This window comes from Anastrepha obliqua, chromosome 4 (genome assembly GCF_027943255.1).
Source record: "Anastrepha obliqua isolate idAnaObli1 chromosome 4, idAnaObli1_1.0, whole genome shotgun sequence".
Classification (NCBI taxonomy): Eukaryota; Metazoa; Arthropoda; class Insecta; order Diptera; family Tephritidae; genus Anastrepha; species Anastrepha obliqua.
The window spans coordinates 46,673,253-46,688,204 of NC_072895.1; the positions used below are offsets into that span (position 1 = coordinate 46,673,253).

Here is a 14,952-nt window from a genome sequence, read left to right on the forward strand (position 1 = left end):
ATTGCTGCAGTTTTTCATCACTACGCATATTTGATATAAATCGGGGGAAAAGTTAAGTAAATGTAAAAAAAAGTGTATTTTTTGTTTTTGTACATTTTTTTGTTGATGAGAAATGGCCATTTCTGATGCCGCGTTGATATGCGCCATTTAAAAGGAAGTATAGACCTAACAGAAATACTTATTTAGCGACGTTTACGTTTCTATGTATGAGTATTTAACTAACCCGAAGCTCAAATGTACAATAATTCTAAATTTCTGAGCGTAGCTATCATGCGGATTCAGTTCTTCCGTAAGGTCCTTTCACATTGGTTCCGGATATCTAATGAAACTACTGATAATATTTTCTTTCTACAAAAATTTCCATACTCAGTAAAGTGGCCAGATATTTCTTACTAGCATTTCTAGAAAATAAACCAGCTTCCATATTGTATTCATTCAAAAATTTATTCCACAAAACATGACCTCGCTTCATTTTCATATATTTTTAAATCAAATAAGTTGCATATTTTTCTTTTGCGACCTTCTAAACTTCGTTGACAAAATAGAAAATATGTTTTGATACCAACAGCTACACGGTCAAGTAACAAACAAGTAATATAAATGCGGGCAGGAAGTATACGATTATTTACATAATTTTTTAAATTATGCTTTCCCATATTTGTATAAAATTAGGTGGGCGGACTTGAGCTAAAAATTAGGCACGAATAAACAAAAACAGGTAAAATTTTTTTTTTGTGGAGAACCAAGCTTATTTGAAATATTGCCACCGTACACGGGAAATTAGAGGAAAAACTTGGCCTTATTTCATGCGCCGCACAACTGTAGGTTATAGCTGCCCTACTGGTTGTGCAAATATTTATAAAAGTATCTGTGTACACAATTCCATTAACGAGCATATTATGAATTTTTATCAGAATGCTTCATTTGGCGTTCCTCTTTTTTCATCACACACGTTCTACTTTTCAGCCAACCTGAGACACACAGACTAACTTTTGCTTAATACTATTAACCTTCAGGTTTCGCTTTCCCGTTTTTTGCTAATTAAAATAAATTTTTTCGTACCCAACTCCAATTATTTTCAGTCAGTATTATTTTATCACTCCGCCAGCTTTTCAGAGAAAATATACACATAAAATACTCTCTTCATATTGGATACAAATTTTTTTTATTCGGTTCAGTTACTAGGTTTTTACTAATTTTTTGCTTTTTCCTTTCATTTATTTTCTGTTGAAAAAGTTTTTAATTTTTCCTTCTGCTAGCATTATGGGCATATTCGATATATTCAGGAGCGTTTTGCCAGTGCTTGGTTGGTTGGTTAGAGTGGTGATTCATCCAGAATCCAACTAGCGCTTCTGCACCATTTTGTTGCCACATCCTCGTTACCAAATTGTTTAACAGTTATTTACAGCAGGACTATATCCAGTCTGTGCGGTTCAGGAACCTTATCAGGTTGTTGACATCTAAGCCAGACAGTTACTCGAGGCTCTCGAACAGCGGTTTGCCCAGGGTTAACATTCTGTCCTTCCATAGGGCAGGGCATTCACAGAGGAAATGGAAGATTGTTTCTTTTTTCTCCGGTTGTTTACAACTATGACAGTATGTGTTGTGAGGGATACCCATTTTGGTGGCTTGTTCTCCGATAGACCAGAAGCCAGTTATGACTGCCGTGAGTCTACAGGTGTCCCGTCCTTTCATGTTTATCAATGTCGACAATTGGTTGAGGTTGTAGGTGGGGACATAACGTTCTGCTGATTTTGCATTCCGTCGGGTCTCTCCATCTACAATCTGCAATTCGAAGGTATTTTAGGGAAATTGCATTCTTGACCGCACCTAATGGAGTGAATACTGGTACTGCAAGAACGCTATTCATGGCAGATCCCCCTCTTGCCAGTTCATCAGCTTTTTCGTTACCTTCTATGTTCCGGTGTCCCGGGACCCAAATTAAGGTTACTTTATGGTTTTCACTTAAGTAGGTGAGGCTATTCCTACTTTGCTCCACCACTTTAGAGGTTATAGGTTGTTATAGTCGCGTCCAGCGCCTGGATTGCAGCTTGGCTATCCGAAAAGAATAGCGATATTGCCCTTAAAAGAGAAATCTACGATCAGTAACCTACAAGCTTCCCCAATTGCCAGTACTTCCGCCTGGAAGACACTGCTGGTATTAGGGAGACGCACAGATTTTTCAATTCCAAGTCTATGAGAATATATACCAGCTCCAACTCCACAGTCCATTTTACTGCCATCTGTATAGACTGTGGTATCGAAGTTGTTTAGAGAGAATCCCTTATTCCATTCTTTCTTAGATGGAAAGAGTGTGGCAATATTCCTATGTCAGTGCAATCTATCAAAAAACTGCGTAAGTTGAATGAGCACACAAGAATATGTAGAGCTCCCAGCGTGCAACGAAAGTCACTTTAGGCATACAAACATAAGATTGGACGGTGTTCAGTTGACAAATGGGTGTTTGATTAATTGGAAATTTTTATAGCACTCAAGTAGCTGCAAATGAGTCTTGTAACTATAAAAAATTTACGTATAAGTAAAAGTAAATTTTCTAAGCGACAGATGGTTTGTAAATTTAGTTCTCTCAAAGTGTACAACAAACAAGTTACTTATTTTTAAAAACCGATGTCGTCTGCGACTAAGCACCGATTAAGCATCAGTAACTGGAGCTACAAATATGACAGCGATTGCTCAGCATTCGTGAAATTCTAATTACTTTGTTGATTTGAAATCAATTTTAAAAATAAAGTGCTGCTCTTCATGTACTTCTACTCGTGATAAAATACCTGTGCATTTAATTGTATACACAGGCAGCGAGAGTTACAATTAAATCAAAACAAATACTGCCTTAGAACATGAAAACGGACTGTGCCTAAGATTTGTGCGACCAGTAACAAATTCGCAATCCATTCGTCAGCAAGGAATGAGTGGAGAGCAATTGGCACCGTACATTTTTACAAAGAGGAGTTAAAGCTTGATGAAGGGCAGGTTTATAGAGTTTAGGTATGCAAAACTTTCTACTTTTGCCTGTTTGATTACTATAGTGCTTTTTGGGCGAACTTGATACTTATCATACGACTCCTGATGATATCGACATTTATCAGCATTTTCGTTAACAGCCAGGCGGCTGTTCCCCTATTCAAACTCCCGACATCGGAAAGAACTGTTGAACGCGTTTACCGCCTGGCAGCGCACATGAGGCGCGGCATTTTACACACAGATTTTCTTGTCAGGCTAGTTATATGACAACTTTCGCCGCCTAAGATCCCAAAGGATCAAATTTTTATTCAATCCCAGTATACAGGGTATTTGTATAGCTATAAAGTTGCGCTTCTGAACATTACTGGGTAGTTTTATACGCAACTACAGTAGATGATATCTGCACCGATTTATGCAGAAGTTGTTAAATACATTAATGTATCTAAGAGAAGTCTTACGGCACAAACATTGCTCAGCTATTAGCGGACGGGTGACGGAATGATTATTATTTTCTAGCCGTACTAAAAACATCTGTCATACATTTAGAAACATATTTAAAATACTACGAGTACTGCCTTTTCAGGCTTTTTCCCCCAGATATATAGGATTATTTTTTCAACTTTGTTGTGTGTTTCTTTTAATTTTTCTTCAGCAAACTTTTTTCTGCAATGCGCACTGCATCCGATGTTTTCGCCAGATATCAAAACGTTGAGGCTTTATAACCATAAAATCCTTTAAGTATTGCTTATCTCTTAATATTTGCAGATTATTTTATAAATACTATGATTGACCAAGTTATGCTAGTCTAAGATTGAGCGATAAACTTCTTACTTATATACCTGCATACACTTGTGATCACAATAATAGCAACGCAATATATTGAAAGGATTTGATTATTTATTTATTTTCTATTTATTTCTTTACTTTTTAAAAATATTCATAAGCGGGCCGCTTTACAGTTCGGGGTGATGTTTAGCCTCGATCACGATTCGTTTCTATGCATTCTGATCCTCGGTAACAGTTCTCTAGTTTTTAACATCCAATGTCCTGAGGACCATTAGAATTTATACAAACCATATTAGTCTTGGACGTCCTCGTGTTTCAGGTGCTACGCGGTTGTATGAAACGATTAATTTCTGGGGGCATATGAGAGATGATCCAACTATCGCAGTCTTTGTCTACCAGTCTACCATCTTGCAATCGAAGCGGACTACCCTTCACAGCACTTTTCCAACGAATACTCATCACGATTCATCATCAAAAAAACATTGCAAAAAATTAAAAAAAATTCATTTCAATTTCCCTAAAAATTCCATATTTTTGAGCCAGAATGTTGAGACGAATTTCGATTATGCACTTTTTGAACGAGGCATTTGGATATAATAACGTGCAAGTTTTAAATGGCTTAAGAATCGCATTGATTTTTGACAATTTTTTTGCTAGTGGCTTAAAGCCTTTTCTCCATTTACAGAAAGCTCGACATTTTTTTATATGCAAGAAAACACCCCACAACTTCTTCCTGGTAAATTATCTATGTGGGCATGGAAAAAATTATTTAATATGCTACTTTTTCTCTTATACCAACTAATCCGCATTTTGTTCTTGCTTCCATTTTTTCGCTTTTTCATCTTTGCGTAATTAATTAAATTTTAATCTTCTTCACTACATGTAAGCGTGCAAAAGGCAGCCCTCTTTAACTTATTTGCCGTATTTTTGCAGAATAAGCTGACAGCATGATTGACCGACAGTCAGTCCGACAGTGACAGCAGCAACATGACTGACGATGGGCGATCTGACTGATGTAACAACTGACCATCATTTATATTTTAAATAATTATCGCACCACGCTTGATACAGATTTGTTGAAAAATATTACAATAAAATTTAAAATTCTCCTGCCCATAAAAACATGGGAAAATATACATATTTTTTTGCTAAATGTACAGACTTATACTTATATAATTTTCCTTATGTAAAGCAATTCGTGTTTCTATCTAAATCGCAAAACTGAAAAAAGTTCGCCCTCTGGATTAATTTTTTTTGCTGTGATTGCAGGCGCCAATTGATGAGGAAAATGATTTTCTTTAATTCAAATGGCAGCTCCGCTGCAAGGATAGGAATTTGCGGTATTAGAATATATTTTGCTTAAAAGGTTTTGCCCAAGTTTACATGTATTTGATGTTCTCATTATATCATTTTGTTTATATTTGATTAGTGCCTTACTTAACTGTTATAATTTTTATATTTGTGTCAGAAAAGTTGTGTTAAGTAGAATTTACTTGTAGTTAAATTTTTAACAAGAACTGGCAACGCTTCTAAAATTGGTTTCTTTATTAAAGTAGTATTTTCTAATTTTCTTAAATAATTTTATTTGTATGTGGCAACCCTTTTACAAAAATGATGCATATTTAAAGGTTTTGAAACCGCTAACGTTTCAATACCTTTATAAAGTGGCAACCCTACTCAAAAAAAATTTAATTTTTTCGCCTTAAATTTCATATTAAAATTCTTTAATTACTTAAATATTAAAAAAAAGTGTAACCCTGTTCAAAAAATTATAGGTGGTACAGGTTTTTTAAACCATTAAAGTTTAGAAATTAGTTTATTTCAAATGAAACTTAAAATTTTTTTCTAACAGTGGCAACCCTGTTCAAAAAGTTATAGACTCTACAGCTTTTTCAAACCATTACAGTTTAAAAATATTTTTATTTCTAATTATTTTCAAAGAGTGGTAACCCTACTCAAAAATATTTGCTTTTTAAAGTAATATTTAATTTTTTTGTCTGACGCTTGTACTAACATTTGTTACCTAAATATTAAAAAGTGGTGACCCTGTTGAACAAATTTTAGACAGTGTATCTGTTCAAAAGCCTTACAATTGAAATACATTTTTGTTTAAAATCAAACTTATAAATTTTATGAAAAAGTGGTTAGTCTGCTGAACATTATGTTTTTGTTTAATTAATAATTCATACAAATTTTTCGTCTTAAATACTTTTTAAAATATGGCAACCCTGCTTCAAAATTTTTCAACACTAAAGTTTTTTTTAAATTGCTTCGTTTTGCTTCCAAAATTCTAATATTTTCCACACTGTATTTAAATAGTTTTAAATTAAAAACAAATATTTTTGTATTTAAACTGCCCAAAACATCCCTCATTTGATGCCCACTTCGATATATATTGTGAACCCCTACTTACCTAATTTTATTTTTGTAAATAGATGGCAACCTTATTTGAAAAGATTAAAATATATATTGTTCTCTATTCTTTTCGTACCATATCGTACTACATAAATTATATACTTAGTTTTGTTAATTTTTTACAGTTACATGGCAACTCTATTCACAACTTTTTTTTTTTTTTTTTTTTTTTTTTATTGACAATTGTATTTATAGTTAACTATAAAATACAAAAAAACTTATAGCTATGGCTACTGCGGCCTTAAGCTAATATACTGGGTGTGTATATATGTGTATGTAGGGTGTTAGCTAAATTTCATTTAAGATATTACAATATTTTAAATAGTTTATAAGTTTAATAATGTTCTCTGTAGAATTGTTTAAAAGTAGATCAGTAGGTTTTGTGTTGTTTAGTGATTTTCTGTGGTTTGTAAAATGTGTGCAGTCGTCTAGGATGTGTTTGATGTTTGGAGCTGAGGTATTGCAGTATTTGCAGATATTTAGGTCTTTTTTTATTAAATATTCGTGTGTTAGTCGTGTGTGCCCAAGTCGTAGTCTAATTATTTTTGTTATTTCCCTTCTAGTTATGTTAGTATTATGTGTAAATGTGTGTTCATTGATCGCTTGCTTCTTTGGGTTAACAAATTTGTACCAACTTGTTGTTTGTTCGTATGTGGAGTGTTGTGTATTTTTGAATATTTTTGTTATATGTTTTTTAATATCTGTGTGTAGGAGGTTCAGAGACATAGTTAGGGGGCGGTTTTGTGCTTCTTTTGCTGCTAAATCTGCTAATTCGTTGCCCTTGATTTTAGCGTGTCCTGGTATCCATATGAGTTCGATTTTATTTTTGAATTTTCGTAAGCAGTTTCTTATGTAGTCTGTGTAATAATTATTATTGTTTATATTTTTTATCATTTCTAATGAGGCTAAGGAATCGGAACAAATTGCAAATTTTCCAGGTGTTTTGCTAGCATATTGTACTGCTTCAAATATGGCTATCGTTTCTGCAGCAAAATTTGTGCTGTAATAAGGTAAAACCTTGCTAATTAATATTCTGTCATTGTATATAACGCTGAAGCTTGTTTGGTTTGCGCTCTTTGAACCGTCTGTGAAGATTAGTTTGAACTTTTTTTTTATAAGTTTGTTGGTTAATTCTGAGAAGAGTTTTTGGAATATTGTTGAAGGCGTATTTTCTTTTTTCCAATGGTGGAGTGATGTATCTATGGCATTGAAAGGTAGTTGCCATCCAGGAAATCGGGTGATGGTCTTAGGTTTATAATTGATGGGAATATCTAATTCCAGTGATTTTTCTATTATGCGTTTGAGTGTTGATTGAATTTTGTGTTTTCGTTTAGAAATTATTATTTTGTGTGTAAGTTTTGAAAGTGTTGACTGGTCATTAACGATTAGGTTTTTGCAAAGTTTTGTTGTGGCAAACTCCCTCATTTGTGTTAACGGAGGTATGCCTGTTTCGAACGTCATGTTGCGAATCGGTGTAGTACGGTATGCGCCTAAGGCGGTTCGTATAGCAGAGTTTAGTAATGAGTTGAGTTTGTTGATATTGGACTTAGGTGTATAGCCAAAAAGGTATAATCCATAGTAAATTTTTGATACAATTAAAGATTTGGTAGCGGCAATGATTGAACTAGTGTTAGCATTCAGTTTTGGGCTCGAAAGGCATTTTATTATGTTCAAACGTTTATTTAATGAGTTGACAAGTTTTGAAATGTGGGCTTCCCATCTATATCTTTTATTAAATTCGATACCTAATATGTTTAAGTTTTCGGCGTTGTTTATTGTAAAGTTGTTGCATGTGATATTTGGATGACAGTGTTTTTTCCTGCATATGTGTATGTGTTTACTTTTTTCTGTTGAGAGGCTTGCACCTGAGTAATTGCACCAGTTCAAAATATCGTTGTGAATGTCGTTGAGATTTATGTTTGTATTTTCATGTTTATTCATTTTTTTTATGAGAGTGAAATCGTCTGCGTAAGCCAGAAAGTCTATTTCTTTGTGTAATGATAAAATGTTGCTGAGTTTGTGGTATGCTATAAGAAATAGTATGACTGAAATTGGGGATCCTTGGGGTATCCCATTCTGTAGTGGATATGTTTCGGAGAAGTGAGAATCTATTCTTACTTTAATTTTTCTGTTTGTCATAAAATTTTTGATATAGTTTAATATTTTAGGACCTATTTTCCATTCTAAGAGCTGGTCTAGAATGGTGTGTACTCCGATTTTGTCAAATGCTTTAGTAAAGTCGAGTGAGATGATTGACAAATGCTTTTTTTGGGATAGGGAGGACGTGATCTGATGGTCTAGATATACTAGAAAATCAGACACTGATTTACCCTTTCTGAATCCAATTTGCTGGCTATGTAGTAGTTTGTTGCAGGAAACAAACCACCATAGCCGATTAGCTACTACTTTATCTAATAATTTTGCGCAGACCGGATTCAAGGATATTGGACGGTAGGATTTGATGGAGGATTTATCTCGGTTTGGTTTATGTATAGGGAGGACGAGACTGCTTTTGAACATTTGAGGAATTTGATTGTTTAAAATGTTGTTATAAAGACAAAGTAAACGGGTTTTCATGGCCGCCGGTAAGTTTTTTATCATGGGGTAAGAAATTCTATCAGTACCTGGGGTGCGACCCTTAAGTTTTGACAAAGCTATAGAGAGTTCTATTGGAGTTATATCGCTTTCTATTTGGAGCGCAGTTTTGCTTGGGGTTAAGCTGTTAATTGGTGTTAAGGAGGAGTATTTGTGGTCTAAAAATGATCGTGTAAAGTTGGTGTCGCTGGCTTCATTTGACCAGTATTTTCCAAATGAGTTGGCTATTGTAAGTTTATTGGTTGTGGTAGTTTGGATTGGATCTTGTAGGGCTATACTGTGTATCGGAAGATATGGTTTTCAGCCGCATAATCGACGTATAGTGTGCCATAACTGTCCAGTGGGTGTATGGGGGTGAATGTGGCTTGTAAACTTATGCATTGCCTTGTTTTTGGATAATTTAAGTTCCCTTTTAAATAGAGCATTTGCTCTTTTGTAGTTAATTATGTTTTCAGTTGTTATGTGTCTTTTTACTTTATTCCAAAAGCGATTTCTATCTTTCTTCAATCTTTCGAGTTCTTTGTTCCACCAAGGTGTACATTTTTTCGTATTGTAATTCGTTTGAGGGATTGCTTCATTTGCGCTTTGGAGTATGATTTTGTGTAGCGTGGCCGCTTCTTTATTTGTATTATTGCTGTGTGGTTTAGCTTGACATAGTATATTCGCTAGGGTGCTGAATTTTTCCCAATTAGCTTTATTAAGGTTAAACCTGGGTCTGATATTTATTGTGGTGTTTGATTGGTTGTTAAAGATGGTTGTGGTTATTGGGAAGTGGTCGCTGCCAAAAAGGCAGGATTCTACTTGCCAATTACTCTGCAGGGCTATGGAAGGTGAAGCTATGGTTAAATCCACATGAGTGAATGTATGGTGTGTTGTAAAGTGGGTTGGTGAGCCATCGTTCAAAAGAATTAGTCTTGATTGACTAACGAATTTAAAGAGCTTATTACCTCTGCTGTTGCTTTTGGGGGATCCCCAGTTTGGATGCCAACTATTAAAGTCACCGGTAATTAAAATTGGTTGTTGCAAGCTGTCAAATATATCTTGAAGGTTTTTGGTATTGAAGTTTTTGTTTGGTGAAAGGTAGATGGAACTAATTGTAAATTTGAGTACGGACTGTATTTGTATACTAACTATATCAAAAGTGTTAGTAGTGTGGTTTATTATTTTATGCTGTATGGATTTATGTATAAGAATAGCAGATCCTCCAAATGAGTTGCATGGGTTTGTGGATGTGTATATATTATAATTAATAGGCGTTGGTATTGGTATCGAGTTTTGGATGTGTGTCTCTTGCAGGGTAATTACGTGTGGTCTGATTTGTGTTAGTAATATTTGTAGTTCGTTGTAGTTATTTTGGTATCCTCGTATATTCCATTGTATGATTTTTAGTGAGGGCGTCATATATCAGTAGAATAGATAAGTGTTCGTGTTTTTGTTTTGAATTAACTAAATTAAGATTTAATAAGTATTTATATAAGGTGTAAGTAAGTTAAGAATAAGTATGTATAAGTATATATAGTTCTGTTTTTAGGAATATTAGGATAATTAATGTTTTGGCTAGTTGTGGTGTTAGTTGGGTTACTTTTTTTTGTTAAGTTTTTTTATCTGTGATTGTAGTCGTTTCGATGTATTTTTTGGTAGGATTTTTATCTTCTGCTTTGATGTAGATGTGGATTCTAAGCTGTCATCTGTCTCTGATTCGCTCATTACATCTGAATATTGCATGATTTGTCTTTCCATGCTATTTTCAGTGAGAGAATTGGTAGTTGGTGTGGTTGGCTTTGTTGGTGGTTTTGTTGGCTGTACTGCGAGTGGGTGATTAAAGTGTGGTGAGTTTTGATGTTCTGATTGTGAGTTGAGTGTTGTTTGTTTAGAAGTATGTTGACTGGTGACTTGTGCAAATGTATAGTTGTTGTGTGGATGTCGTTCTTTGTAAATAGCTCGTGCAGTTTTGTTGTCGACTTGTGAGGTGATCTTAATTGTTTGGACTTCTTTCTCGCGTATGAATATGGGACATTTTTTGTCGAGAGTGGTGTGATTAGTACATGTTAGTCCGTTCGCATCGCAATTGCCGCATTTCGTAGGATTATTACACTTCTCTTGGTTTTCGTCGTTAACATGGTAATTGCTTGCACAGTTATGGCAGGACTTTGGACTTTTGCAGAATTTTGCTACGTGATTAAATTTAAAACAATTTTTGCATCGCATTGGTGGGGGGATGTATGGGCGAACTGTTGTTTTAATATAACCGATGTTTATTTTCGTTGGCAATGTTGTTGTGGCAAATGTTAATATAATTAATCCTGTTTCAATCAGGTCATTGTTCACTTTTTTGAGTATTTTTTTCACCTCGCATACATTTTGGGGTTTTAGTTCATCGAGAATTTCACTTTCGGGTATTGATCTTAGTTCGTTACAATATATTACGCCTTTCGAATAATTAAGTGTCTTGTGTGGTGTAATCTCAACTATGATTGTGTTTGAAAGTGCTGTTAATGTCGTTAATTTGTTCGCTTGTGAGCCGTTTTTGGTTTTGATCAAAATTTGGCCGCTAATAATTTTTTTGCAATATTCAACTTCGCCGCAAGTTGAGTTGATTGCTTTTTGAATCAAAAAAGGTGATACATTCTTTAAATTGTCTGAGTTATTGGGTCTGGACATGAGTAGGTATACCGGTTCGTTCGATGTAAAGTTTGATTGTTTTGTTTTGTCCCATTTGAGTGCAGGTAAATTGGGAGGTAAATTTACTTTATTGTCCGGTGGCTTATTCATTTTGAGTGAGGGATAAGAAGGTAATTCCTATTACACAAATTGAAAATTCACTTGTTCAATGTTATTAGTATTATATATATATATATAATATATATATATGTATATTTCAAGTTTGTTAATGGTCTAGTTGTTAAATTAATTATCACTATTTTTGTTTTTTTTTTTTTTTTTTTTTTTTTTGACTATAAGACTTTGCGCGTTTTGCTTTAATATCGATTTTCGCGAAAATACGTTCGTATGCTTGGGGCAGTAGTTTGCGACTGATTCACAACTTAATGTTACTGTTCTTTGATACCCAATGCACTATTGAACTAAAGTATTTCATAAATTTTATGTTTCTAGATAGGTGGCAACCTCTCTCGAATTATATCTGTATTAAAGCTTTCTCAAACTGCTTTCATTTGACACCGACATTATAATTAACTAGCGTACCCTCGCCCGCTTCGCTAGACGATAAATTCAATGATTTGCTGAAAGAGAATAAAATTAATACGAAACAAAGCAAATTCTTTGATACAATTTCATTCGAACTTTATTGTAACACTTTTTGGTAAACAACGTTTTTGGTTTTTCCATCTTTCGCGTAAATGAATAATGACGATGGTTTGCCAACTCGTGAGCAAGCTGCATACAATTGTCCATGAGAAAAAATTGGGTTACCTAAATTAATGCCGCACATTTGTAGATACTGTCCTTGCGCCTTATTAATTCTCATAGCGAAGGCAAGGCGAATAGGGAACTGCAAACGTTTGAAATCGAATGGTAAATCCGCCGGAATCAGTGGAATTCAGGGTATCAAAATGTCTTCTCCTTTGTACTTCCCTTTCAAAATTGTTGCTTCGATAACGTTACCCATTAGCTTCTTCACAGCGAGTCTGGTACCGTTGCAAAGTCGGGGCACATTACTATTGCGCAGCATAATAATCGGTGCTCCAATTTTTAATCGTAAATTATGAGGTGGTAAGCCTGGCAAATCGAGTGAGTTTAAGAATTCAGTTGGATAATTTACGACCTCATCTTGATCAGTAATAGTGTCTATTGACTTATACGCAACTATGTCAATAGGTATTTGATCTAAAATAGCTGAATTTATATCATTGACGTCCTTATTTTTCCCAGCTAAAATTGCTCTTTCGCTGAGTCAATCATGGTTTTTGTAATGTTGAACTATGTTTGGAAATACACTCTGTATCAATGCCTCTTTAGACTGTGCAAAAGTGCAGAAATTGTTAGGCAATGTTATCATTCCTGTTGTTTTTGAAAAAAGGTTTATTTTTTTTGGTTAAAAAGTGTTTTTTGAAGTTTTGAAAAACACTTCGCTCTAACAAATTTCTTCTCAGTTAATTGCTGAAAATTAAATATTTTGAAAAAACTATTTTTTTTAATTTAACGTTTTTGAGAAAATTTTGTTCTTGAAAAAATTTCATACTTTTGTAAAAGTTTAAATTGATTTGTTAAAAAAAATTTTTTCCGCTTTGAAAAACACCCCCTCGAAAAAATGTATTCTCTATTAATAGTGGAATATGAAATGCTTTGAAAACACCATTTTTTTTTTAATTTTGTTTGGTTTTCAGAAAATTTTGTTTTGAAAAAATTTCATACCCTTGAAAAAGTTTTATTTTATTTTATTTGTTTAAAATTTTTTTTTTTTGTAATTTTAGAAAAACACCTCTTCGAAGAAATTTCTTTTATCTTTTTGAGGAAAATTTGGTTTTGAAAAAATTTCATGCTTTCGAAATTTTTTTATTTTACTTTATTTCTTCAAAATTTTTGAAAACAATTTTTTTTATAATTTTCGAAAAACACCCCTTTGAAAAAATGTTTTCTATGTGTCATAGTGGTATTCCATTAACTTTTAGGATTATAGTCAAATACTTACAAATATCTACGCTTTCACAAATAGCAACAATAAACAAATTTCCTCAAAACCAAAAAATTTACTTTTTTTCTAAAAAAATTCTAAACAAACAACGTAATAAATTTAGAATTTTGTGTTCACGAAAAAACAGTATTGTTTTTATTGTATTAACTGAAAACCAAAATGTTGCAAAAAATCAAAACAAAACTAAATTATTTTTTTGTGTTCATTTGGTCCATATGTTCCATAAAAAGTTGATATGGTAAATAATATGCAGGGTCTGATACACGCAAATTTCCATTGACCATTATAGTGACAAAATTATCGATCACCAATTCCAACAGGATTTCAAAATCAGAGTTGGAATGAGTTGTTATGTGGTGTACTTCTGAAAAAAATGAGAAATAAACAAAATAAATCTAAAAATTCGAATTCTAACTTTATCTTGTGTATGTTCTTATTACCTTTGAATTTTTCCAATGAAGCACCATTCATTTTAAATTTTTCAAGAATTTTTTTTATCATTTCGCGTTTCTTTCCTTTTTCATTCGATTCCAACATTTGTTCATAGCCGAAAACATCGTTTGCAAACGCATTCATTTCCATATAGAATTGGTCAAAGAAAGCATTGCTCAATTGAATTGAAACATTATTTTCATAAATACTTAGGACCTTAACTAATGCACCTTGGTACATACCTAACGCAGATATTCATCGCGACCTTGACATCGATACTATTGATGAAACAATACAAAGCGCTAGCAGAAGACACATAAATAGACTATTAACGCATACAAATCCTATGATGAGAAGACTACCAAATAAAGAAAAATCTACCCAAAGTCGGCTTAACCGTCAAACACCAACAGATCTTGCAAAATTCTTGTAATCAATTGTCAACTAATCGTATATATCATTGTTTGTTAACCACTTGTTTTTAAATAATATGTATATATTTCTTCTAAATGAGCTTGGGGGCATTGGCCCTTCAATATCACTCTCATTCCATCTTTTTGTAAATCAAATTACTTATTGTCTAACGACAGGTGTAATATTTTATGGAAGAAATAAAAAAAAAAAAAAAAAAATTTTCATTCGAATCATTTGAAATTTCTGTATACAATACATTTCTGTATCACAATACAAATACAAAAAATTCAAAAAAAGTTGTACACATAAAATGAATGTCGATTCGAAACTTACTTTAATCTAACAATCGAGCAAGTTTTGTTTTGGACAATATTTTGATTTTTTCTTTTTTTTATATGAAGAAAATATTTAAAAGAAATTTTTTTTTGCTAAAAACCTTCCCCTAGTGGATCCCTATAATATGAAAAAAGAACGAATAAAATTGGCCTCGTATCGGCCGAAAAAAATGCGGACGAACGAACATCATTTCATTTTTATATATATAGATTTTTCTACTTTGTCGGAAGGTGCACTTTTAAGGTCCGCGTAAATATGCACTGCGATTTTTAGATACATACGTACATTTATATGTATTAATATACAATATATAAATTGAAAATTCGTAAACGCGCGCC

At 33.3% G+C, this 14,952-nt stretch overlaps 2 protein-coding genes across 3 annotated transcripts in view; both read right to left on the reverse strand.

Annotated features, from left to right (window-relative positions):
* The window catches only part of LOC129243487 (high affinity cAMP-specific and IBMX-insensitive 3',5'-cyclic phosphodiesterase 8), a 421,728-nt gene that overhangs the window by 270,578 nt on the left and 136,198 nt on the right, over positions 1-14,952 (reverse strand). The window lies entirely within an intron of this gene.
* On the reverse strand, positions 10,357-11,550 carry LOC129244119 (uncharacterized). The gene has a single exon (XM_054881734.1). The coding sequence runs from the start codon at positions 11,548-11,550 to the stop codon at positions 10,357-10,359; it is 1,194 nt and encodes a 397-aa protein (XP_054737709.1).